Raw genomic sequence first — 23,662 nt, 5'->3', positions numbered from 1 at the left:
GGTCAAGGAAAATGAAGGGCACATATCCCTCACACTCACAGTCAGTGTCCCTAAACAGCACATCTAGGGGTCCTTGTGCACCCCATCTACTGCCCCTTGAGGGCTCATGCCCACTGTCTGCACGCTGCTTTGGATGCCCCACATCCCAGCACATCCCCTTGCTCTTGTGCTTGGAGATGCTGCAGCAGGGCTGGCCTGGACATGTCCCTCAGCACCCATCTCCCCCTGGCCAGAGCCAGCCACCGTGCACACCTGAGTCCCAGCAATAGGGCAGAGCCAGGAGCAGCAGGCTGGGGTGGGTCAGCAGAGCCCCAACAGCAGGCAGGGATGAGCCAGACCCCCCTCGGCAGGGCAGGGTGGATGTGACCCCATGGCTGCATGGGTGACATCTGTCACTGGGAGCTGGAGTGAGGACAGAGGAGGAAAGTTGCAGGCAGCTCCCTGGAGGGAGCAGCAGAGCCTGGAGGAGAGTTAGAGTCCTCCCGGGACAGCAGGGCCGGGCCGCAGGAGCCCAGGCTGGGACCCGGCTCTGCTGGCCGGGCAGCCCCTGCGCAGCGCCCAGCCATGAGCAGGCAGAGGGACCACAACTGTGAGAAATGGGTTTGTCAGAGGTTTCAGGCACTGCTGTCTGAGCCTTCCCTCAGCTGAGCTGATATCTGGGTTTCTCAGCCTCCCCCTCATAGACCTATCTCTGTAACTCCATACTTTCCTAAAAAGCTTCTTTTTTTTGGCAAAAACATTCTATTTTTGGTCTCGGTCCAGAGGGACTATTTTTCAAGTGTGATTTAATTAATCTGTCCGGCTGTTTTCAACTTGGGCAACTGAAGGGAAAATGCGCTCTTCCCATTTGAAAAAAAAAAAATAAACCAAAGCCATTAATGTTACAGCGGTTTGGGATGGTTTTGTTGTGTTTTTTTTTTTAACCCAAATATTATAAACTTCCTCTTTTTCCCTTGGGAAGTTCCTACAAGTTTTGCAATGTAAACTGCTCAGCACCAGGGATCTGGGCTACACACGCACACCCCCCAGACTCCCCAGCTACACGTGGCACCCACAGAGCCACAGTTGTGCACCCCTGGCTCACAGCAGCCCCCCAGAGCTGGGTCCTGCCTGAGCACTTACCCCAGAAGCATGTGGCCGAGAGTTTGGGAGGCGAATCGGGGAGCTCATACATACACACGTGCACAGTCCCATGCACTTTTGCCCCAGTACAATTCCATGCACACCCACACACGTACACCCCCGTGCACACAAGTCCCCACATACAGCTTCCCCAGCACAGCCACCTGCACACCCCTGTGAGCCTCCACCAGCTCCCACGCACACCCCCGTTCATGCGGCCCCACGCACATTCCCCCGTGCACACCAATACATTCCCACTCCAAGCCCTCCTACACACCCCCCGCGCCACCTCCCCGGACATCCCCATGCACAGCCCCGTACGCCCCCCCGCCACGCACTCCCCCATGCCCCCCATACACACACCTCCCCCATGCCCCCATACACACCACATGCTCACTTCTCATGTTCCCCATGCACACTCCATGGCCCCTGCACACTCCCCATGCCCCCCGCCCCGCCCCCCCCCCCTCCCCCGGGACACCCCCGCCGTGCCGTGCAGTGCCGTGCCGCGCCGTACCGTGCCGCAGCTCCCCCTGGCGGCCGGTCGGCGCCGCGCCGGCCGCCTTGCTCCGCATCCCGGGTTGCCACGGCGACGGCGGGGATGCTGCGCCCCCCGGGGCTGGGAGCTGCGGGGTCTTGAGCGGGGGTTCAGAGGGCTCCCAGGGGTCTGGAGAGCTGGGGGAATTCTAGAAATCTGGGGAGCTCCTAGGACTTTTCTGGGGACCCGGGGAGTTACTAAGGGGATGAGAGGCCCCTAGGGACTGCTGAGGTGCTTCTAGGAGTCTGGGGTGGGGTCCTAATGGATAGGGAGCTCTTGGGGAGCTCCTGAAAGTCTGGGGAGCTGGGAGGTGGCTACTAGGTGTCTGAGGAGCTGGGACATTGGTAGGGGACTCTGCTAGCTGTTCAGCCTTCTCCAGACCACTGTGACAAGCCCAGCCCCTGCCTGGCTACCAGCACCACCTGCCTATGTCAGGACCTCTCCTGGCTACCAAGGGAATGAATTTGGCTCTTTCAGCTCAGGGACAGCAGGGAGCAGTGGTAGGGAGTTGGCAGCCCCCACAAGAGCTAACCCAGTTGGGCAGGGCACAAGACACGTGGACCAAGTGATGAGATATCCTGGGGGTGCAAACCAGTCACCCCACAATCAGTAGCCACTTGCCTCTCCCCAGATAAGAACCTCTTGCCCCTGCACTAGCTCCATTTTCCATCTTCATCCCCCTCCACATTTTTGGCTTTTGTAGTGTCCAGCTTTCAGAAGCTGTGATTTGGGACAATGTCAGAGAGGACAGTGGTCAGATCCGTTACTCAAAAGAACTACCCATCTTCCCTAGGGTTTATCCATGATCCAGACCTCCAGAGCCACGTCCATGCACTAAGGAGTATGAAAGTAGCTCATTGTGGGGAAACTGAGGCACGCTCCAGAAAAGGAACTTGCTGAAAGTCAGAGCTAGGATTCTGACGCCACAGAAAAATTCAGAATCCCTCACCATAACCGGCCTCAGCCTGGGATGGCTCTGGGAGAGAGCAGGGGTGACCCAAAGTTTCACAGGACCTGCTTGCACTGAGCTCCCCTGATGTGCAGCCCAGGGCTTGCAGTGTGCCCTGGTGTTTATAATTCAAAGGGACCAGCTCAGCCTATGAAATGGCTCCCCACAACTCCCAGCACACAGACCCTGCATCTTCGCAGCTCCCATCCTGCAGGGCCCTCCTGCCTCCATGCATGTCCTCTCTGTCCCAGACACACCTGCAGAAACACAGTAAGACATGTGCAAACAAGCATGCTCACACACAGGCACACACAAGGACAGTATCACTGCCACAAACGTGCTGACAATTTCCTGTGTATTCATCGACTTATATGCAGACATGCAAAACAGTTTGTTTGTACACCCATGAGGGGCTCACACGCACACTGATTGATATGCACACAAGCTCACATGCACACATATGGCCATGAACACAGGTAGACCTGTTACCTGTGCATGCACACACATGGACATCAGCCTGCTTGCATGCACGGGTACCTTCACCTGCACCTGCCCAGCCCTGCTCACACCCACCCATGCATTCCCATGGGTGGGTGTGTGGCTGGAAGTTCCCAGGAGCCCCATGTGCCTCCCCTCTCCCGGTGCTGCTGTGGGCAAGCCAAGAGGGAATTTCCAGCTGCAGAGCTGTAGCTGACAGATTCAGATGCTCCCACCCCAGCACTTGCTGGGCTGAGTTAATGGTTCAGTGGGTGCCTGGGGCAAGCGAGGATGATCCTGCTGGTGGGCATCACTAACACGCCACTGCAGCTACCCTTGCCTTGTAGCATGCCCAGCACTGCAAGCTCTGCTCCTGCCCTGCCTGGCAGTACCCAGCATGCAGGGCATTGCCCACCTCGATCGAGAGCCCTGGTAGCCCTTTGGCAGGGGAGGATGGGCAAAATTCCCATGCCCTGCATTGCTACAGTGTGGAGGGCAGGCACAGGAGTGTGAACCTCTCAGCCCAGGCGCTGGGTCTGCTGACATTCCATGAGAGCTCCTCTGCCCAGTGTGGCATTGCCAACCAAGCAGGCACCAAACATACATGTTCCCTTCTTCAGTTACCTAAACCCCCATGCTGCATAAGGCTGGAGAAAACAATTTCTACGGGCACCTTGCAGCCTGGGAGAGACCCCTGGAACCTCTGGAGAAGAGGGATGGCAATCTGCCCTGCTGGGCAGCCAGGCAGGCTGCTCCTCACTGTGTGTTTGCCCACAATGGGCAAAGGCTGATCAGGTTACCAAGACATGCCTGGCACCTTGCCAGCCAGGTGAGGCTGCACGTGGACCATGGCATGCCAAGCGAATGCCTTGCATGCCACCAAGCCAACAGTGTCAGCACCCACAGGGCTTCTCCATGCCAGATCTTACAGTAGGGACTGCAGCAATGGTGGCTGAAGATAGAGTGAAAAGTATAGAAGATACCTTCAGGACACTCATAGCCCATCACCACAGTGTCAGGGCAGCTAGCCATATCTCTTGCATGAGGTGTAAGCAGAGGGACCATAGACTGCAGGTCACCACAAACATCCCAGGTCAGGTGGTGCTGGGATACAAACTAACATCTCCAACTGATGGTGGCCATGGATGATGGGAGTAGAGCATCCACCACGCCTGAGGGCTGCAGAGCAGGGAAGGAGAGGGCTCGCCCTCATCTACACTCATCTCCTGGCTCCACAACCACAGAGAAAAGAAGAGAGTGGATAAAAAATGACCATGTGTCCCAGCACGGCCAGCAGGAATGGGAGGCTGGAGGGAGTCTGGCTGATGGGGACTCATGGCCAGGGCTGGACAGCTTTTCAGTTGGTCCTGTCCTGGTACCGCAGTCAGTGCTTCCCAGACCTCCCCAGGAAGCTGTGTGGCACACCAGCTTCAAATAGCTTTAAATAGCTTTATTAGTGGAAGCTCTGTGCCCGCAGCCCCCACCTCGGGGCCTGTGGGGATGTCAGGCAGCCCCACGCTGTCCCTTGGGGAAGCTGGGGCTTCCCAGGACGCAGAGCTGGGCTCACCCACACTGTCCCTGCCACTGGCTCAGCCTGTCTCTGTCCCGGTGGGGCAGCAGCGTGAGCCTGGGGGTGGCCCCACAGATTGTCCTCGCCTGACCCCAGGCTGTCAGACGCAGAGGCTGAGCTCCTGACGGACAGAGCACTTGCGACACTGCACCACGCAGCACCAGTGGAAGCGGCAAAGGCAGTTCTCCTCCAGCACCACTGTCTCGTCCCGGTGGCCTCGTCCACAGCACAGCAAGTCGCACCCGCTCGTGTCCATGGCTGTGCTGTTGCAGATGCGGCCCCGGGTGCCCAGCGAGCCTGTCTTACGGTTAGCTGAGCAGAAATCGGGCGAGTCAGCCGAGTAGATGAGGTCCTGCTTGTCAGGAGGCTTGATGTTGTCGCCCACAGGGATGAGGGTTTTCCCATCATTGCCTCCCATCACCTTGAAAGCCCCATTGAAGCGCTCGAGCAGGCGGTCCCCCACCTCACGGAAATGGGGCATCTTCCGCCAGCAGGTCCGCAGGGTGCAGGAGCCCGACAGCCCGTGGCATTTGCACTCTGTCCTCATGTAGCTGCGCACCGCCTGGGGAAGAGACAGCGATACTCAGCCTTCAGTCCCCCACCTTCCTGCCCAGCACCCCCAGCCAAAACCCTGCCTCTTGGTGCTGCCCTGGCCCAGGGGAGGGTGCTGGGGTGGGGCACAGGGGGGGTTCCAAAGCACCTGAAAAGGGCTACTGGAAGATATTTGATTCATATTTCACTCAAAATTGGTGCAGTTACATGGCTTGTGGGAGACGAAAGTGGAGGGCTGAGCTGGGTAGGGGCACATGGGGATGATTCTTGCAGAGGGCAGGGCGCGCAGGGGCCTTACCAAGCGGCCAGCTTCGTTGTTGTGCAGGTCGATAAGAGCTCGGATGTCATTTTTGCCTTTCTTGCTCTTGGCATCCATGAACTGCTGGGATTTCTCATAGCCGAACTGCACGTCGTCCCCGCAGCCCCCCCACTCCCAGGCTGTGCCCTCCATGCCCGGACCCACCGTGGGCGAGGGGGGAGCCCGGCTCCGCGTCAGCTCGCAGCCGCACTGCAGCAGCTCACCCATGCTGCAGGCCTGTGTGATGGCATGGCTCACCCCAGCTGCCGTGATGGCATACACGAAGGCTGTCTCCCGGATATCTGCAGGAGAACAGACAGGGCCAGGATGCAGCATCAGCTCTGGCAAAGACTCTGCAAGCAAGGCATCCCCCTGACGACATCCCATGAGGGCTCAGACTGCTCATTCTCCCCCTTTGCCTGTGCTTGGTGCCATTCCCTGGTTGATGCACCCTCCCTGGATCAGGCTGTCTGGGGCAAGAGCTGTCTCTTGCAAGCAGATATGCATAATTTGGGGGATGGCCAGGCCCTGCCAGTGTTCCTCCACCCCAGCTGTAGGGTCCTGGAGGAAAGAGGGGAGCTTGGAGAGCAGGGGGGGGGAGGTCCTGAGTGACAAGGTGGTACCCACAGCTTCTTCACACTACCCTGCAATGTACCTCCAAGCAGTGAAACCCCCATGCCCAGCTGCAAGCTGGCACCTGGGAAGAAGTGCTGCAAGGGACACTATGGGTGCCGCTCACCCCTCTGCAGGGTGGCAGAGATGAAGCTGTGCTGCCCTCTCTCCCGCCATACCCACTTTGCCACGGGGCACTGCCTGCCCCCCTCCCTCCGCCAGCACAGCCTCCACCCTGCAGGATTATTTATTATTAGTATTTGCTCCTGTCTCTCTCTGCTCCGGGACACAAATTCCAAGCATCTTTCCCCTGCCCGGACCTGCCGCTCACAGCCACAGCCAGCGGGGGATTCTGGCAGCAGGGGGTGCGGCGCCTTGCTCAGGGGGCTCCCTCACTCTCTCTGCCCTGTGCCAGGTGGACCCCTGCCCACCCAAATGCCAGGGCAGGGCTAGCCCAAGGTGGTGACACACAGCAGGTGCCTGGGGCATGGGGATGGATGGGAAAGGTGTGTTTTGGGGGGTGCCCCATCCCTCTGTCTCCAGCACTTTGGCTTGGGGAGAATGTGCGAAGAGGGGTTCCCGGGCACCAGCTCCACGAGTGGCTCCTCCACAAGCCCATGCAGCACCTGATTCCCACCGACGTTGGTAGGAACTGGGCACACCGGTGCCTTTCCAGCAGTGCCACCCTCGGGTCAGATTTTCCCTGCCCTGGCCCTCCTGCCCCCCCAACGCACACGACCACCCACCTGCTCCTGCCTGGGGCTGGCAGAACCCTCGGCAAGCAGCCCGCCGCTGGCAGAGGTCCCCATGCCACCCTGCCAGCCAGGGCCCCCGGGGGATGCTGCTCCTCTGACAGCTCCTCCAGACACGTGGCTGCCCCCAAGCCAGCCTGCCCTGGCATGCCATGCCTGGCACCAGGCAGCAGAGAGGGAAGGGGGGGTGGCCACAACTGCAGCGGGGAGGGCATGGCCAGGAACCAGAGCCCACTGCAGCATCCTTGGAAAGAGGAGGCTGTTGGATGGGAGGTGCCTGTCTGATGGCAGCTGGGAACTTCAGAAATGCTGGGATCATTTATGCAGTCCCCACAGGCTTACAGAGAGGATGGTGCCTGCTGGCATCTTTTAGTGCAGGGCAAGCTCTCTTCTTCTGGCACCCATGATGCAGCCCTGGGGACCTCCATGCCTCTAGCTGGCATGTCCCATGTCCTCAGAGTGCCAGAGGCCCCCAAACTCACCACTGTCCTCAGGTTTGAGGACCTCAGATGACATTGGTCATCCCCACCACCCCAGCAACGAGGCTGGGTCAAACAGCATGGTGGCTCCTTTGGTATCCCCATGCAGGATGTGTTTGTGTCTCCTCCAACCCAAGCTGACCCTGGGTACCTGACAGTTTATCTGCCAGCATCACCCACACACCACTGATCTGGCCCTGGCATGCTGGCACCACCCCACTTACAGCCTGGAGCCCTGCCTGGCACAGATCCCACCTGCTTTGCTGTCAGGTTGATGTGAAAATAGGTGACTCCAGAGGCAGGAGTGTCCCTCATGTGCCTTGGCTGTCTGCCCTTCAACTGAATACACCTTCCTGCATTGGGGGAACCCACACTTACAAATCAGCATCTTAAATGAACCTGCCCTTCTGTCATGGGCCCATGTCTCCCTTGGGGCCCCAGCTCTGCCCTCACTGGTACCTGCAGCTGCTGAGTACCCTGGGAACTCTGCTCTTGCCAATGTCCCCATGGAGGCCACCCTGACCTCCCTGCAAGGCCCAAGGGCATACCCACTCTGCCTTGGCCCAGCAGATGCACCAGCAGGAGATGTGATGGCTGAGGAGACCAGGGCTTGCTTCAGCATCTTCATCTGCCCCGGCACAGGGACCAACATGGGAAAAAGGGCAAGACTAAACTCACCATCCATTAAGTGGCCCTACCAGCCCAAGGTGCTTCAAGTATCCCCCCTTCCCCATCCACCTCCCAGCCTCTCTCCCCGAGGAGTATGGCAGGGCTTTCCTGTCTCTTACAGACTCACAGGTGCTCCCTTGCTCTGCTCCTGCTCTGGCTTTGATGCAGCTGGGCTGTGCTTGGACCGTTGTAGCCACCTGGCTGGGACGTGCCCATCCCTCCCTGTCACCCCGCCCCTGTCTCTCGGGGTGACATCAGGGTGCCCACCCAGGGATGCAAGGATGGGAGCAAGCATTCCTCTCTTCTGCCCCCTGTAAGGCCAGGAGGAGGGATCTGCAGGGCACCCATGGGGCGAGGGGCAGCTCCCAGTGGCTGCATACTGCATCCCACCCGGGCCCCTTCCCCCAGCACACCCCGGGGTCCCGAGGGAGCAGTAAATCACTGCCAGACGAGGGTGCATTCTTGGGCTTTGTGAAGCCCCGCGCTGTCTGGGAGCATCGGTAATTGCTTCATTACAACACCGGGAGACATGTCCCAGCAGTAAAACCTCAGCCTGACTGCACCGGGGAGCACTGAGCAACCCCCTACACACACACACTCACAGGTTTGCACGCCCAGACTCTGCTCCAGGGGTCCCGGGGAGGTGCTTGACCGGGTGGCTGGAGGCTTTTTGGGAGATGGGAGGCCGAGGAAGCGCTGGCCTTACCCTGCTGCAGGATCTTGCCGAAGTACTTGCTGTGGCTGGTGCAGTTCCAGCGACGGAAGCGGAATTGGTACTGGCACTCCCGGACGCCCAGCTTGGTGCCCTTAGCCACCTCCTGCACGATCTCTGGCTCCAGCTGGCACAGCTCCGCCTGCTTCCCTGCCAGCCGCTTCGTCTTGCGGCAGATGCTGTTGGGGTCCATGACCAGGGGGCTCCCCACTGCCCTGCAGGAGGGGACAGCGAGCAGAGCAAAACCAGCACCCGAGCCCAGGGGGAACGAGGGTGGGGATGGAGCATGGCCAGACCTGCTCCCAGGGACAGAGCGTGGCTGTGGGACAGTGCCGGCTCAGCACAGAGCCTAGGTGACGAGGGGACAGGGAGAGGTATGTAGGGAAGGCAGGACAGAAGGTATGGGTGGCATCTGCGTGCCAGCACCCAGGGGATATCTTGCCCTGCCCAGCCAGTTGGGGAATGGGAGAGACCCCCAACTGTGGGACTGGCTGGGGGAAGATGCTAGCCCATGCCACTCCACACCCAAAGCCTTTGGGGACATCCCTGGGGGTCATGGCAGTGTCCCCAGTGGGAGGTGGCAGAGATGCTGTGCTGCTCAGCACCTGCTCTTTGAGTCTGGTGCTGACCCAGCACAGCCCTGGCATCATGGTGTGACCGATGCCTGGCGCAGCTGTAGCTCCCGGAGCCCCATGGGCACAGCAGGGAGCCCAGCCAGCACCCTTGGTGTGCCTCCCCCTCTCTGGGGAGCTCGCTGCTTTACCCGTGGGAGACGAGCTGAGTGGCCTTGCCAGTGATAAAACCCCTTGGCTGTTGGCCAGGCTCCCTTGCTTGCCTCCCCCTACCCAGGCACTGGCCCTGGGGGAAGAGAGCCGCAGGCGGGCACGAGCGCGCGAGGGAGGGATGCAGGTGGCATTGCCAACCCTGTTGGTGCCAGCACAGGAGGGCAAGTCTCAGCTGGGCCCTTGTCAGAAGCAGCTCCTCCTTGCCAGCACAGCTGGAGCGAGGTGCCTGGCTGGGCTGGGAGGCAGAGTCTGAGCATGACGCTGTGCTCCCCAGCATGCCGCTGGCTACAGAAACTCCTGTACTTTCCCCACACATTTTGCCTGGAGTGCCCTCCACGGCACGGCTCATGCAGCTGCACAGCCTGCCAGTGCCATGCCCTGTGCTGGCGAGGGCAATGCTCCAACTCTGCCGTGGGCAACACCAGAGCCACAGTGGGCAGGCATGCCACAGTGCTGGTCCTGTGGCATGGAGACTGCGCAGCCACGGACCACCAGAATTTAGCACACCCCAAACATGGCCCCACCCAGCTCCCCCACACCTCTAATGCTGCTCCTGTGGGCTCAGAGCTCGTCCTGCTCAATAGCATTATTTTCCTGGCTGTGGATGCCCACAGGACCCCAGGGCTGGACTCAGAATCCCCCAGTATTTTGGAATGTCCAAAAAACGTGAAACCACATCCCCTGGGGTCCCCTGGGGAGCAGCACCCATGCAGCCTGTGCTACCAGCAGCCCCACTCACTGGGGAGCACCAGCTGTGCTGCAGCTTCCAAACCCAGACCTTTATAGTCTGGCCAAGTCCCAGGGGCTCAAAAATCACAAGCTGATTCTCGTTGTTTAACTATGTTCTGGGTTTCCTTTTCGTTCTTGCACAGCTGGGGGTCTGTGTTCAAGACACCAGGCTGCAGGACTTCACTTTGCCATCCTGCCCCGGCTGCAAACCCCCTCTAAGCCCCTTGTTTGAAGCTCAAGGTCCTGCCAGGATCCCCCTGCCCCACATCAGGCTCCCAAGCTTCCTGCATCTCCTCCCCAGCTGGGTTTGGGGAGGATGTGCCCTCTCACACAGCCTGGAAAAGGAACCTTTATGTTTTGGCTGGAGGTTTAAAGGGTTAAACAGCTCAACTGAGAGGCACAGGCTGTAAAGGTGACCTCCAGCAGGGAAACTGAGGCAAGCCCACACCACTGCTGGGGAGCACCCATCTCCCTTTTCTCCCCACAGCTTGGTTTCCATTTGCTGCGTGAGGCACGGGCACCTCAGCAAAGGGATGGGGTAGCTGGGGAAGCATAGCAGGACTGTGGCTGGGTTGGTGCAGGTCCCCCATCGATGGGGACATTAAGGCCCACATGGAAAGTCACCAGCAAGCCTGGCCGGTCCTGTCCCACGATGACCACACACATGAGGATTCAAGCCTCCATGCCAGGCTTCCAGCACACCCTCCTTGGGGACCGTGGGCTCCTGACATCCTCAACAGGATGGCGGAGGTTTGGCCGCCTGCTCTGGTGGGGTGGGGAAGAAGGGGAGCCGGGACAGGACTTTCATTAAGAGACGACTCTTTGTACTCATATAAAAACGATGCGCCAGCCCCCCGGGGCCGTCAGATCAAATGCTGAACTGCGGCTCACCCCGGCCCACCAGATCAGGCCGGGAAGAAGAGCGCAGCCCCGCAGGGCTGGGGGGCGGCGGGTGGCTCGCCGGCACCGCAGGGGTCCCCACCCATGGCCCGGGTAGCGGCGGGGCCAGCGGCAGCGCACAGGAGCTCACCAGTCACGCCGGCGAGGCATGGGGTGGGCTGCCTAAGTCCAGTGCAACATTAATTTCCGCTGGGCTCTGCTTTCTGGCGCGGGGAGGCTTCTGGGAGCCCAAAAGCTGTTTTCCTTTGGGGGGTGGGGGGGGGGGGGGCCGGGGGGGAGACAAGGGCAAGAAAAATGCTGCCAAACTGCTACCGCTTTGGCAAGGGCTCCGGCGCAGGGCCCAGATCTGCCTGAGCTTGTCCTGCTCCAAGGCCTCCCGCATCTACAATTAAGGTACCCCACCTCTGCTGCCGGGCACTCCTCCCCCTGCCCTGGTGAAGGAACCAGGTCGCCAGCCCAGCTCCCCATAACCTGCCTGGGGCACACCGGACCCCCGGCACCTCCTGCCTGGCAGCCCCCAGCCGGGCTCAGCGCCTCAGCAGCATCCCTCCCACCTGCCCCCAGTGCCCTTTGCCTGCTGCCGAAACTGCCGCCGGGTGGCTGCTGCCTCACCCTGAAAGGAGCCAGGACAATGAGCCCTGCTTTCCCACCTGATTCCCAGCACCCCTGTGTAAGGTAAACAAACTCCATTGCTGAAAGAGGAAACTGAGGCACAGAAGAGGAGCTGCAACCCACTGCTGTCACCCCTTTGTCTGCCATAGCCGCAGCCTGAGCCCCGTCCCAGTGACGCACAGGAAACAGGAGTCACCGAGGCTTCTGATGCAACCCCTATGCTCTGGATGCTGTCCTCACTGCAACAGAGCCATGGGCTCCTAAGAGCCATGATCACCAGATTATCCAGCCCAGATTAGGGTCACAGAGCTTTCAGTATGTCCCTGTCTTGTTCTCAGCCAAAATCATAGACCAAGGAGCACAAGTCACCAGCTTCCTCTTGGACATGGGTATGATATGGAGTAGGGCTTCTCCTGGTGCCTGCCAGAAGACCATGATTGAGGGGAGCTGGTGGGTTCCCACTTTGCAGGGAGCTGATGGAGAGGGGCTGCAGAGCCATGGGGCGAAGAAAAGGATGGTCAGACTTAGCAAAATGGCACATGCATTTTGGGTGGAAAAATGTCTCCTTTGGTCCTGACAGCCCTGAAACCCTGAGGGAGAATGACAGTTGTGCCATGCCAGCTCCATGTGGCACTAGCCAGGTCTGTACCCATTGAGTACTACTGCCTGGGCATTCCCATGCGGCAAGAGGACCCTGCTGTGGGGTAGGTAGCAAGGGCATGGCTTGTCTTGCATCCAGGTCTGCGTTCTAGACCCTGGATGCCTTCAGGAGAGGGATACAGGTTGCCAGGGTACGCAGCCCACCACTTGGAGCCCACAGGCACTTCTCCACCTGCTTGGAGAGGTGAGAGCCACAGGATTCCAGCCCTGGAAAGCTGAGCTCCATCCCTGGGAAGACAGGTCACTAATGGTGTCACACTCAGTGACAGCCCTGCAATGAAATTGGACCCGATCGGAGCCCATCTCTTTCCAAGCTGTGCAAACAGGGCAAGGAGTGGGGACGACATGAATTTTCACCCTTGAGCTTTCCCTTCAACCCACGCAAGCACACAGCGGGTACCCGGCCCCTCACCGGGGGCAATGCGTGGGTGCTGCCACTAACCAGGGCAGCCAGGCACGGAAAGCAGAGCAGGAGGCGCATGGAGGGGGGGGTGAGTAAGCAGCAAGTCACTGCCCTTGGGGGCACAGCTGGGGCTTGGCTGCTGAACAGCACTGGGGGCACCCAGGGAGAAGAAAATGCAGTGGGAGCCTGTTCCCTGCCCTCCTCCTCGTACCTCCTCGGCAAGGACCACATGCAAACAGCTGGGAAACTGCCCAAAGGAAAGAGGCTTTGGCGTGGCATGGCATCAGCCCACGGATCTGCTGGCTGCAGGGTCACACGGAGGCCAGGCGCTCGTGGCCAGGAGCTGTCCAAGCTTGTGCTGCAGGTACTGGGAGGGGATGGAGGGAGAATGTGACCACAGAGGTGGCAGTCCCAAAGCCGTGTCCAAGCCCTGGAAGGGCTGGAGCGAGAAGAAAGGGGTCCACCCACCCGTGGTCACCGCGTCCTTTCTCTGCGTGATGGTGGAGGCTGGAGCTAGGGTAGCACGAGGGCTGGGTTAGCATATGCCCAAATGTGGGGCCACATGCGATGGCAGGACCCTGCACATCCTGAGCAAGTATGGAGGTATGCCCAGTTCTGCCCAGCACCCTCCTGCATGAGGGGGATTTGAAGGGGTCAAGCCTCTGATGCAAATGCCAACCGAGCCCTCCAGCTTGGGGCATGTGTAGGGCAGGGCTGGGCAGCCTGGGTGTCACTGGGGGAGAGTGGAAGTGACCAGGAGCAGAGATGAGGGATAGCATGGAGGAAAGCTCAGTTGTCTTCAGCAGAGGACACAAGTAGCCCAATTCTGGAACCAGTACCATCCCAAAGAGTGCAAGGGAAACATTTTCCCTTTGAAAAACCCCACGGGTCAGTGGCTGCCCTAGAAGGGGCACAAGGAGGTGGCACTGGGAAGGAGCTCCCACACTGGGAGGTGCTTTGCTGTACACTGCTCCGGGGGTGAGGGCATGCCTGGGATGGCTGGGCAGCCCTGTCTACTGGGCGCTGTGGGGGGCCGTGGGCTGCTGGTCAGCAAGCCCGGGGGGTGACTCATGATGCTCACCCCAAGGCACGCAGGCAGGGCCCACAGCCCGGCAGCCTGCCCTTACAGGCTCTGCGCAGTGTGGGTGCTGGTCAGGGAAGCAGTGGAGAAGGTGTGGCTTTGGGGGGCACAAGCCTGGGACCCCTTCAAGCAAGGGTGCAGCCATGGGTGCTGGCAGATAGGTCTTCCCCTGAGCTCCTCTGAAGGGGCCCCATGAAAACCTAGAGATGCACTGCCCACATGCACGCATGGGAAGGGGACACAGGGCAGACATCCCCCTCAGACTCAAAGCTGGAGTGGAGCACGTCTCACCTGGGATGGTTTAAACCCTTGCTCTCTCTTCCACCTCCTGATTGCTCTCAGTCGTGCCCATAGAAAGCTGACGGACACTGGGGCACTGGGGAAGCCCACCTTTGCTCACTCCCATCTCCGCAGTGCCTCCATCCCTGCGAGCACAGCTCAACCACAAACCAGCTCAGTTGAAATCCTGTCCTGAACCTGCCCAGAGCTCCTGAGACACCAGGTTTGCCTGCCCTGTATCCCTGCACTCTCCGGGCCATCCTAGGAGCCCCAGGCGGTCCCTATCTGTCCTGCTCAGGGAGGAATCACTGTTGCACAAGGGCCCAGATAAGAAACATGAAAAGATGAGGGGAGGAGGAAGAAAGGTATTTTACAGAGCTGGTGGGAGCAAGGGGAGCCTCTTCCCTGCAGCCTGGCACTAACCAAGGGACTGGCAGCATCTGAATGGCACATCTTCCCATCAGCACTGACCACAGCCTGCTCCCCTCTGTCATGGAAAGGTGTGTCTGCCCATCATTCTGCCTCTTCTTAGACACAGAGGCACAGGGGGTATAGGACAAGGGTGACTGTATCTTCAGTGAGCCCTCTGGGGACATCCTACCACAGTGAGGATGCTCTTTCTCAGGCTATGATGTCCTCAGCATGATGTCACTGCTTGTACATCACACATGAACCTTTCTCTGTAGATACAGCTGTCTGCCAGGATCCTAATGAGTACAGTTACTGCCCACGAGTGGCCCAGCCCAGCTGTGTGCTTGGGCTGGGGACCCAGCCCCACGTCACCCCGCCATGTCACTCTCACAAATCAGTTTGTTGCCAGTGTGGGAAAAAAATGCCTCAAACAGGCAGTCCCTGTGTCCCTCTGCACTGCACAGCCAATGCACCCAGGGGTGGGACAGGGGAGGCAGTATAGACCTTCCTTTCCTGCTCAGGGAAACATGCACCCTCAGCTGAGCACCCACAGGTGCCCAGAGGTTCATGGGTGAAAGCATGACACTGAAGTCCCTATATATCAGTGACAGGGACAAGGAACAGCTCTACTAATCCCACCAGGCCTGGGGCTTCCAGGAGCCCTGGCACAACACATGGCTGCACCCCTGAACCCATCCTCACCAAAAGCAAAACTCACAGACATCAGTGCTACCAAGACCTGGGAGAGGGGATGGATACTGGGAGCAGGCACGTGGGAAGATGCCTGTCTTGAGCTGGCTCAAAGGGCCAGGCAGCACCCAGACCTCTCTCCCCTGCGTGGAAACAGCTCCCTGGAAATGAGGGATGATCTCAGCCCCGGGGGCCAGAGATCCCAGGCTCTGGGGGAAGCAGCTTGTGAATCAGCTGGCTGCTCCAGTGCTCCATCCCAGGAAGCCCAGCATGTTTGTTTGATGGTGCTGGTGGCCTCATCCACACATCACCTCCTCCTGGCTCACTGGCTCCAGGCTCCAGAGCAAAGCAGAGTGTCTGCTGGTGATCCCTCTGCTGCCACTCTGATGCCTGGTGTATATGGCCATGCTGTGTGCAACTGGGTTATTATTCTTAAATTAAAGGTTCCTTTTCTTCTTTTTTAAGAGAAGAAAAAACAAGTTTGACCCCTTGCCCTCCTCTGCCAAATCCTGCTAATCTCCCCCAAGCCGGCACTGCCAGCACACGCACGGCCCAGGCTCAGTGGTGAGACACAGCTCCGAGCAGCCAGGGAGGGGGCAGCGGTACTCCAGCACCCTGCCCTTGTTGGTGTCATCTGCCTGCCCCCAAACTGAAGACAAAGTGAGTTCCCACTTCACCCCTGCCTGCTCCAGCCATGGGCAGGATGGCACCCATGTCCCCAGAAGCTTGGGAGTGAGGGCCTGCTGGGCAGGTGTTGATGAGGATGGGGCAGAGGAAGCAGGGAGAGCTGAAGGGACAGCCTTGTGTGCAGGGCAGCAGTCTGAGAATTAGCCAGGGAAAATGAGCAGCTCTTGGGCAGCGAGAGGGACTGCGCCCCAAGCTGGCACAGCTACCCCGAGGTGGTGGCAGGGAGCAGCCCCCTGAACCCTGTCCCAGCCAGGGCTCCCCCTACCTTGCTCTCCCTTCCTCTGGCAAAAAAACCAAGACAAACTCCTCTCAGACCTGTGTTAACCCCTTCCCCGGCAATAAACACAGAGCTTGGGCTCCAGTGCCAAACTCTCAGCTGGTGTACAACTGATTGTAACAGCGCCATTTACACCCACCAAGGCCCCCCCCTTTCGCCCTGCACCCCTGGAGCCAGGGCTAGAGAAGGTAATGGAGCCACAGAATAAATCACTGGCAGGCAGGCAGGGGACCAGGAGGGGAAAGGCTTATGGAGAGCTTTATTTTAGGGGTCAAAAGAGTGTGACAATGTGGAGACGAATAGCCTCAGATAATGAATGATAGCCCGGACGGCACGCTGGGGAGCTGGAATCTAAGCACTTAAAACCGGATAAAGACAGGCTGGGTGAAATTCTTAATAGATTTAAATAGTTCATGTTTCGACAGATACCTGGGCTTTCCAAGGCTGGGTCCCAGCTCTGCGCCTGTAATGAATCCCCCACCCCCTCCAGTATCCTGCAAGGCACCGTCTCTGCCTTTGATGAAGGCACCATTACAAACAGGGGTTTTGTCCCCGCCATGTCCAGGCCACTGCTCAGGAGGGGACACTGTAGGGACCCTCGGGCTTTTAATTAAAGTTGACTTATTGGAGGGGTTTTGAGGCCCCTATCCCCCCTTCCACACCCCTCAGGCATACAACCCTCCCAGGCTGTGGGCTTGGGGTGCAGGGAGGCAGGTTGCAGCTCTCTCTGCAGGACCTGGGTGCCCCAAACCCCTGGGGATCCCCCAGCCTGCTGTCCTCGACGCGCTCGTGTGCCTGATCCCCGACAGTTTGGGGGTGTCCCCAACTGGATCTGCCTGGCCAGCGAGCAGCAGTCCGCACCCAAGGGGTGCCCTGGGTGAAAGGGCTCTGTTGTCCCCCAGCTGGCGCAGGGGGACCACCCCCGAAGACCGAGGGACCCTGAGCACCCCCTCGGCATTCACCCCGGGATGTCCTACTCACCACCAGAGCCCGATGATGTTGGCGGGGCAGAGGAGGATGAAGAAGAGCCCCAGCTGGGTCCGGGAGGAAGGCAGCATCCTGCCAGGGCTGAGGGGAGCGCCGAGCCCCCTCCGCGCCCCCCGCGGAGAGCCAGGCAGCCGGGCTCGCCTCCGCCCGAGGGTCCGGCCGGGGCCCCGGCGGGTGGGTGCCCGCTGCCTCCCTCCGCCGGGCCGGGGCGGGCGGGCACCGCGGCCGGCGGGGCTGGGCTGGGGCTGGGCTGGGCAGGCACCTCCGGGCGGCTGGAGCGCGGCGCGGCGGCTGCTCCGGAGAAGGAGGAGGAGGAGGGACGGGGCTGCGAAAGCATCTGCCTCCGACTGGGAAACCGGAGCCCGGGGGGACGGACAGGGCGGGCCAGGCGGGGGGACTCCTGGGTGCCAGGCTCGGCTCCCGGCGCCCAGCCACGGCCACGGCGCGGGCACGGCCACGGGCACGGGCACGGGCACGGGCACGCTCCGGCAGCGGGACGGTGGCCGCAGCCCGCCCGGCCCCGCGTCCCGGCGCCGCGCTTGGACGTGCACCCCTTTTAGCGGGGTCTGGCTGGCACAGCCCTGTCCCCCACAGCCCCGGGGGACCTGACATGGGACAGCCCTGCCTGGCTCCACTCAGGGTCCTGGTGTGGCGCTGACAAAACCAACCCGGCCTCAACGCTCCCGCTGGTACCTGCTTGTTGCTCTCCTGCCCGACCCTGATACCCCTGGCATGGTCTTGCCCAAACCTGGCATCCCTGTGTTGCCCCCCAGCACAGCCCTGCCTGGCCCCTGCCCCTGGACTGGGTCCACCTGGCACAAGCCTGGTTCCATGGCCCTGCCTGCCCTCGGACCAGTCTGTCCTGCCTGAGAACACTGGAGGAATGACCCCCACCAAGCATCATTTGGCTCCAGCTCTGCCATAGAGACATCCCTGGGGCAGGGGGGCATGCAGATGGATGATGGGAGCAAGCCCCAGGAGCAAAGACTGTGGAAAAAGAGTGCAGGGAGAGCCTGCTTGCTTGTAGTGATCTCATCTCAGGTGCAGCCGGGACCCAGGAGGGAGACAGCCCGACAGCCCCCAGCACCAGATCACTGCAGGCAGTAGGAGCTGCCTTGGGGCAGGAGGAAGCTGAGGGGCCTGGGAGGAGGTAGTGGTGGTCCACACCAGGGCTGGACGGCTGGGGACAGAAGGAGCTGGTGCCCATAAGGTGCCACCCCAATTTTGTCCCCCTTGAGCAGCCCCAAGAATAGTTTTCCCGGGCTCAGCCCAGGGCCCTGGGTCTCTGCTTCTTCTTGCACCGCCCGTGACTCACAGCAGAGCTTGGGGATGCAGCTCCCAGCCCTGCAGTATCCAGGCCATGGGGGGTCCTGGTCCATCTCTGCACTCACCTCTGCTGAGCACCCAGCCAGCCCACTGGGTTACCCTGAGACAAATGGGGCCTCTGCCACCAGTGATGGGCAAAGCAAAGCACCCTCACTGCTGGTGAGCTCACCCCTCCCTCCAGCAGCGATTCAGGCTCTGCCCTGCTTCCTGGGAGGGTACCACCCCCCATCTCCTGTCCATCTCTAGCCCCTGGATTGCCCATCACTGCTCCTCTTACCCCCATCACCAGCAGCTTCTCTCCTTAACCCAGGTATGTTCACCCCTTGCTAGCAGCATTTGATGGTGAATGACTCAGGTTTTATCTGTGACTTGACACGATTCTTCTTTCCCTCCTGGGTGCAGGAGGTAAGACTCCCACCACCTCCAGAGGTTTCCCACCTGCTCCTTCCCTACCCTCCCACACGGGTACTGGGTTCACAGTCTGCACCCTTGGCATGGTGACTAGGACTGAGCTGTCCTGGCTGCAGCACGGGGACATGGGGACCTTCTCTGAGCTGGGCATTGCATCTGGGCTGCTGCACTACAGTCCCCGGTGCCTTTTGCTTTCACCCACCAGCCTCCATCTTACCTGCCCTACAGGAGCCCCATCACCTCGAATCTAGGGAGAAAGTCAGCAACGGGCAGCTTTTGGAGAGGAGACATCCCTGCCAAGGCTGGGGGCATGCTGACACTGTGCCCAAGGCCCCAGCCCCTGTGGGCAGAGCTCCACGGCAGCTCGCTGCAATGCACAGCTCATCTGCCAGTGTGTTGAAAGTGCCTGTTGTCCGTGTCGTCCCCCCCCCCCCCCCCCAGTGAGCACCCGGCCTCCTCGCAAAGGCAGCGCAAGGCAGGTGAGAAGCCTTTATCTGATTTCCTAAGGGCAGAAAAATCCCTTTGATTTTGCCCCGAAGAGGGGAGCGGGAGGAGGGGGAGCCCTGTGCCGGCGAGCAGGTGCGGCTGGTGCACAGTGACTCGCCTTATCATGTCCCAGCTCTGTGCAAGGCTGGAAGGGGCCGGGGGTGTGTGTGATGCCCCCAGCACTTATATGGGAATGGTTTCCACCACCTGAGTCCTGCTGCAAACCCCCCTTCCCGCCCAAGAGGGGCTGGTGGAGCAGGGTGGGCAAAGATGAGCTCCCTCCCTTGTGCCTGTACCAGCTCCCCTGGTTTGCCCTGTGGATGCACAGGGTTTGCCCCTGCCTCCCAGCTTTTCTCCCAGTTGCATAAAAATCTGCTTTTAGGAAAGAGGAAACTGAGGCACAGATCTGCTGAGACTTGCTCAAGCATCCAGGGGGTGATTGCCTGCTCCCCCAGCCACAGGATTTTGCTTACCCCCCTTCTGCAACAAGACCCAAAGGGCCACATCCTTCAGGACACAAGGCCACAGTGGTGACACCGAGCCAGGACTATGGGTGACAGGGATGCCACCACCATCACGAAGCAACCTTCTCTGCCGTAGCTGATCCTTTGTCTTTGCCTTCCCTTGCCTTTCGCAGCTCAACTCCCCCCCCCAAGCTTTTGTGTTATTACAAATTATAAAACAATTTTTTCCTGCCGTCCCACATTCTTCTGCCTCCTGCAAGAATTTTAATGTATTTATTTTTGCTATCAGGGGAAAGCGCCGTGTTCCTCGGCCACCCCCGGGCAGCCCTGGCCTTGCTTGGCCACTGATGGAAATTAATGATGGGGGATGCAGGGGGAGAGCAGCAGAGAGGCAGGGGGACGGGTGTCCCCCCAACCAGCTGTGGTTTCTACAGTGGCAAGGTTTGAGTGCAGAGGATGGAGAACTGGACTGTGGCAGGAAAGGATCATGGGGCAGTGGGGGCTGGACCCCAGGAGATGCTGCTGGTTATGGGCTGGGGAAGGGACAGCTGCTGCGTGGCTGGGCAGGGCCAAGAGTGCTTTGGGGTCCAGCTGCAGGGTGCTGTGATGGGGAATCATGTTCCCATGTAGCAGCACAGTGCTGGGATTCCCTTAGGGAAGAGGACACCTCCCCCAGACACCAACCCATTCTGCCCTGTGCGAGAGCATCCCTAGTGGTCCCCATTCTGCTCCTGGGACAAAGCACCCCTCAAGTGCTCCATCCTGCCTGGAGACACCGCCCCCTCTGCCCCTAAGCTGGTGCCTTAGTGCTGGACTGAGCTCCAGTTCTTGCTCCCCACTGCATGGCCCCAAGGGCAGGGATGGGGGTGCCCCACTCCCCCAGCCCCCTGCCCCACAGCCACAAGGCTGTGGGGGCTCTGGCCGCTGGGAGGGAGCGGATGGGGGGAGGAAGGAACAGGCCTTTCCTGCTGTGGGGAAAGCACGACGATTTCCAACCCAAACACCCTGGCGCTCAGCAGCCACATACTTTCCCAGCGTCCCTCCCCTCCTTTATTCCCGAGGACATTGGCGATCAAACCCAGGATGGCCCCATCTCCTGCTCCTGCAGTGAGGTCATCGAGCTGTGTTTGTGACATCCCGGTGTCTCCATGGCAGCGTGCTGTGATGTCATAAGCCCAGGGTTGAGACCTCACGGCAGGAGAAGAATGATCTTATTAAAACAACACGGTCCCCATCCGTGGCCGCTTGCGGCCAGGGGACTCTGATGCAGAGTAACAGCCGGTGGAGGGGCTGGTGGCAGCCAGTGGGACACTGAGGACGGGGCCCACCCTGGGGCTGTGTCACCAGTGGGAGCTGGTGGTGACACAGGGCATGATCCAGTGCCCAAAGCAGAGGGCAGCCCCCAGAGCTGAGCTCCCTGACCAGTCAAACACACAAGCCCGGTGCTGCTGGGGTGACAATGAATCTGGGGACAGCCATGCCAGGGATTATTGCTTGGGGGTCTCCCAGGCTCAGCTGCAGCACTGCCCACCTCTGAGGCCGAGTGTCTGGGGCCTTATCGGGGCACAGAGCCCTTTCATGTCAGGCTGGCGGGCGGCAAGCAGAGCTGATGAGGACCTGTCCCCAGATCAGAGCCGCCCGGTGCTGACAGCGACCGCAGGGCCCGTTCTTAAATTAGACAGGTCTCCTGCCTCCCCCCAGCTGTCGATCCTGGCCCCTGCTCCGTGGCCGGACACAACCCAGGACATCCCTGCCCGCATTGCTTTGCGTGGCCAGCATGTCCCACACAGACACGTGTGTACATGCATGAACACACATCATACCTACAAGGAGGGCTGTTAGGTGGTTGGGCATCATGCAGGCATCAACAAGCGTGATGGATGGATGGAGGGGTGAACGGGAGGGTGGACAGAGGGATGGGTGGCTAGCTGAACGGGTGGGTGGGTACGTGTGGGGATGGGTGGGAAGAGTGATGCGTGCGTTTGTCGATGGATGGATGGGCGAGTGCACAGTAGGTGGGTGGGGAGGTGGCTGTGAGATAGAAGGCTGCATGCAAGTGTGGATGGATGGACGGATGGACGGATGGGAGAAAGGGTGGCCCCAGCCCTCCTTGGTGAGCTTTTGTGGCTGTGGACATTGTTGCTCTTTCCCAACATTCTTAATTTAATGCAGCAACAGCAAAGGCCCAGCTCGGTCCTGGGACAGTAGGGAACATCCACATCCCAAGGGGTGAAAACTTGCCTTTCTCTCTGGGCAACAACTCCAGGGCCTGACCTTGTGCCGCTGCAGCAGTGCACCCTCGCTGCTAGCACAGGATCTGCTCTCCACTGCCCAGAGGGGAAACAGGGCAGGGGGGACCGGCCTGCAGTGCAGCAAAGCTGAAACCACCCCTCTCCAGCCAGGCGCGGTGCTGTGGCTCCCTCCAGCTCCCCGCACATCCATCTGTCTGGCCACGGGAAGGGCACACCGTGCTTGGGCTGGGAGTGATGCCGCTGCGAGGGGGTGTCCTTGGGCCCCTGCAGGCTGTAAACATGATGTCATGTGGCCGCATACACAGCCCGCTCTGTGCGCGGGTCCCCGAATGGGCTTCACAAGTTCTGCGTGGGAGGCATCGACCATGGCCCACAGCCAAGGGAACTGGAGTTGAGAGATAAAATCAGTTTGCTTTGGGCTGGAGCAAACAACATTTTGCAGGAGGAGTAACGGACAGGGAGTGCGGCTGGAGGGAGGGGAGGCACCTCCCTGCCTCAGAGGGCTTGGCACGGAGCAGAGGTGATGGAGGATGCCCCAGCAAAGCCCGGTGCTAGTCTCACAGGTCCCAGGTCGGCTCCCTTTGCGCCTACTTAACTTAGAATAACTCCATAGGCACTTGAAGTCACTAATCAGCTGGGACCACTTGAGAGCAGCCCAGGGCTGCCTCCTGTCTCCCACGATAAGGGGCCGCCAGCTCTGGGCTTGCTCTGGCATCCCGCTCCCACGTCCTCAGGGAAAGGTGTCAGCCCACCGGGGTCCTGTGGGGCACAAAGGGGGGGGGAGCCTGGAGCAGAGCTTGCCACCAGGTGCTGAGTCCCATGTAGTATGCAAGGGGGGGACCATCATGTACTGGTCAATTTACCTCTTGTTTCAAAAGCTTTGTGCTGTCCCCAAGCCCCTGCCCAGGTCCAAGAGGTCAGACAGAGGGAAATGAGGGGATGGGGACCTTTGAGAGAGGGATAAGAGGATCCCACTTGAACCCTCTATGTGGGAGAAGAGCAGCTATCTCCAGGCCTGGCATCTGTCCCCATCCCTCTGGATCTCCCATGACCCCCTTGTGCAGCCTCACTGGCCCCAGCATGGTTCATGACTCAGGCGGTGACAGTGTGGTGACACACAGCTGGTGTCATGGGCCATCTCCAATTAAATGCTGTGACTATTTACTCTCTGTAAAAAAAGTGTCTCTGGGCCCCCACGCTCAGCCTTCTCACAGCCTAGGTTTTCCTGGGGTGAGTCAGGGGATGCCCTCCCCTGGGACACCCTGCTTCCCCCCTGCCAGCAGCTGTGGGAGAGCAAATGGGGGTTAGTGGACACAGCCCTGGGAAAAGTTTCCAGCTTGTGGGTGACACTGCACAAGTCACGTAAGGAAGCTGTCCCTCTGTCCCAGCAGCCAGGACTCTCCACGTTGGAGGCAGCACTCCATGAGCAGTGTGTGGTGGATGGGTTGAGGGGCAGAGCAGTTGGGGGTCCCACGGTGCCTGTCTCTGCACC

The 23,662-nt window shown here is 60.0% G+C and overlaps 1 protein-coding gene across 1 annotated transcript; it reads right to left on the bottom strand.

The window, feature by feature from the left end:
- Positions 1-4,500: 4,500 nt before the first annotated feature.
- WNT6 (Wnt family member 6) lies at positions 4,501-17,450 on the bottom strand. The gene is made up of 4 exons (XM_040605146.1): positions 17,226-17,450; positions 8,725-8,945; positions 5,507-5,808; positions 4,501-5,218 (listed from the first exon to the last, which is right to left on the bottom strand). Exons 1-4 carry the CDS (start codon positions 17,300-17,302, stop codon positions 4,757-4,759), a joined length of 1,062 nt encoding a protein of 353 aa, XP_040461080.1. The 5' UTR covers positions 17,303-17,450; the 3' UTR covers positions 4,501-4,756.
- Between the last annotated feature and the right edge of the window lie 6,212 nt (positions 17,451-23,662).

Source organism: Falco naumanni, chromosome 8, assembly GCF_017639655.2.
Source record: "Falco naumanni isolate bFalNau1 chromosome 8, bFalNau1.pat, whole genome shotgun sequence".
Taxonomy (NCBI): Eukaryota; Metazoa; Chordata; class Aves; order Falconiformes; family Falconidae; genus Falco; species Falco naumanni.
The sequence above is the reverse complement of the archived record's forward strand: the minus strand, read 5'-3'. Positions and strand labels throughout refer to the sequence as shown.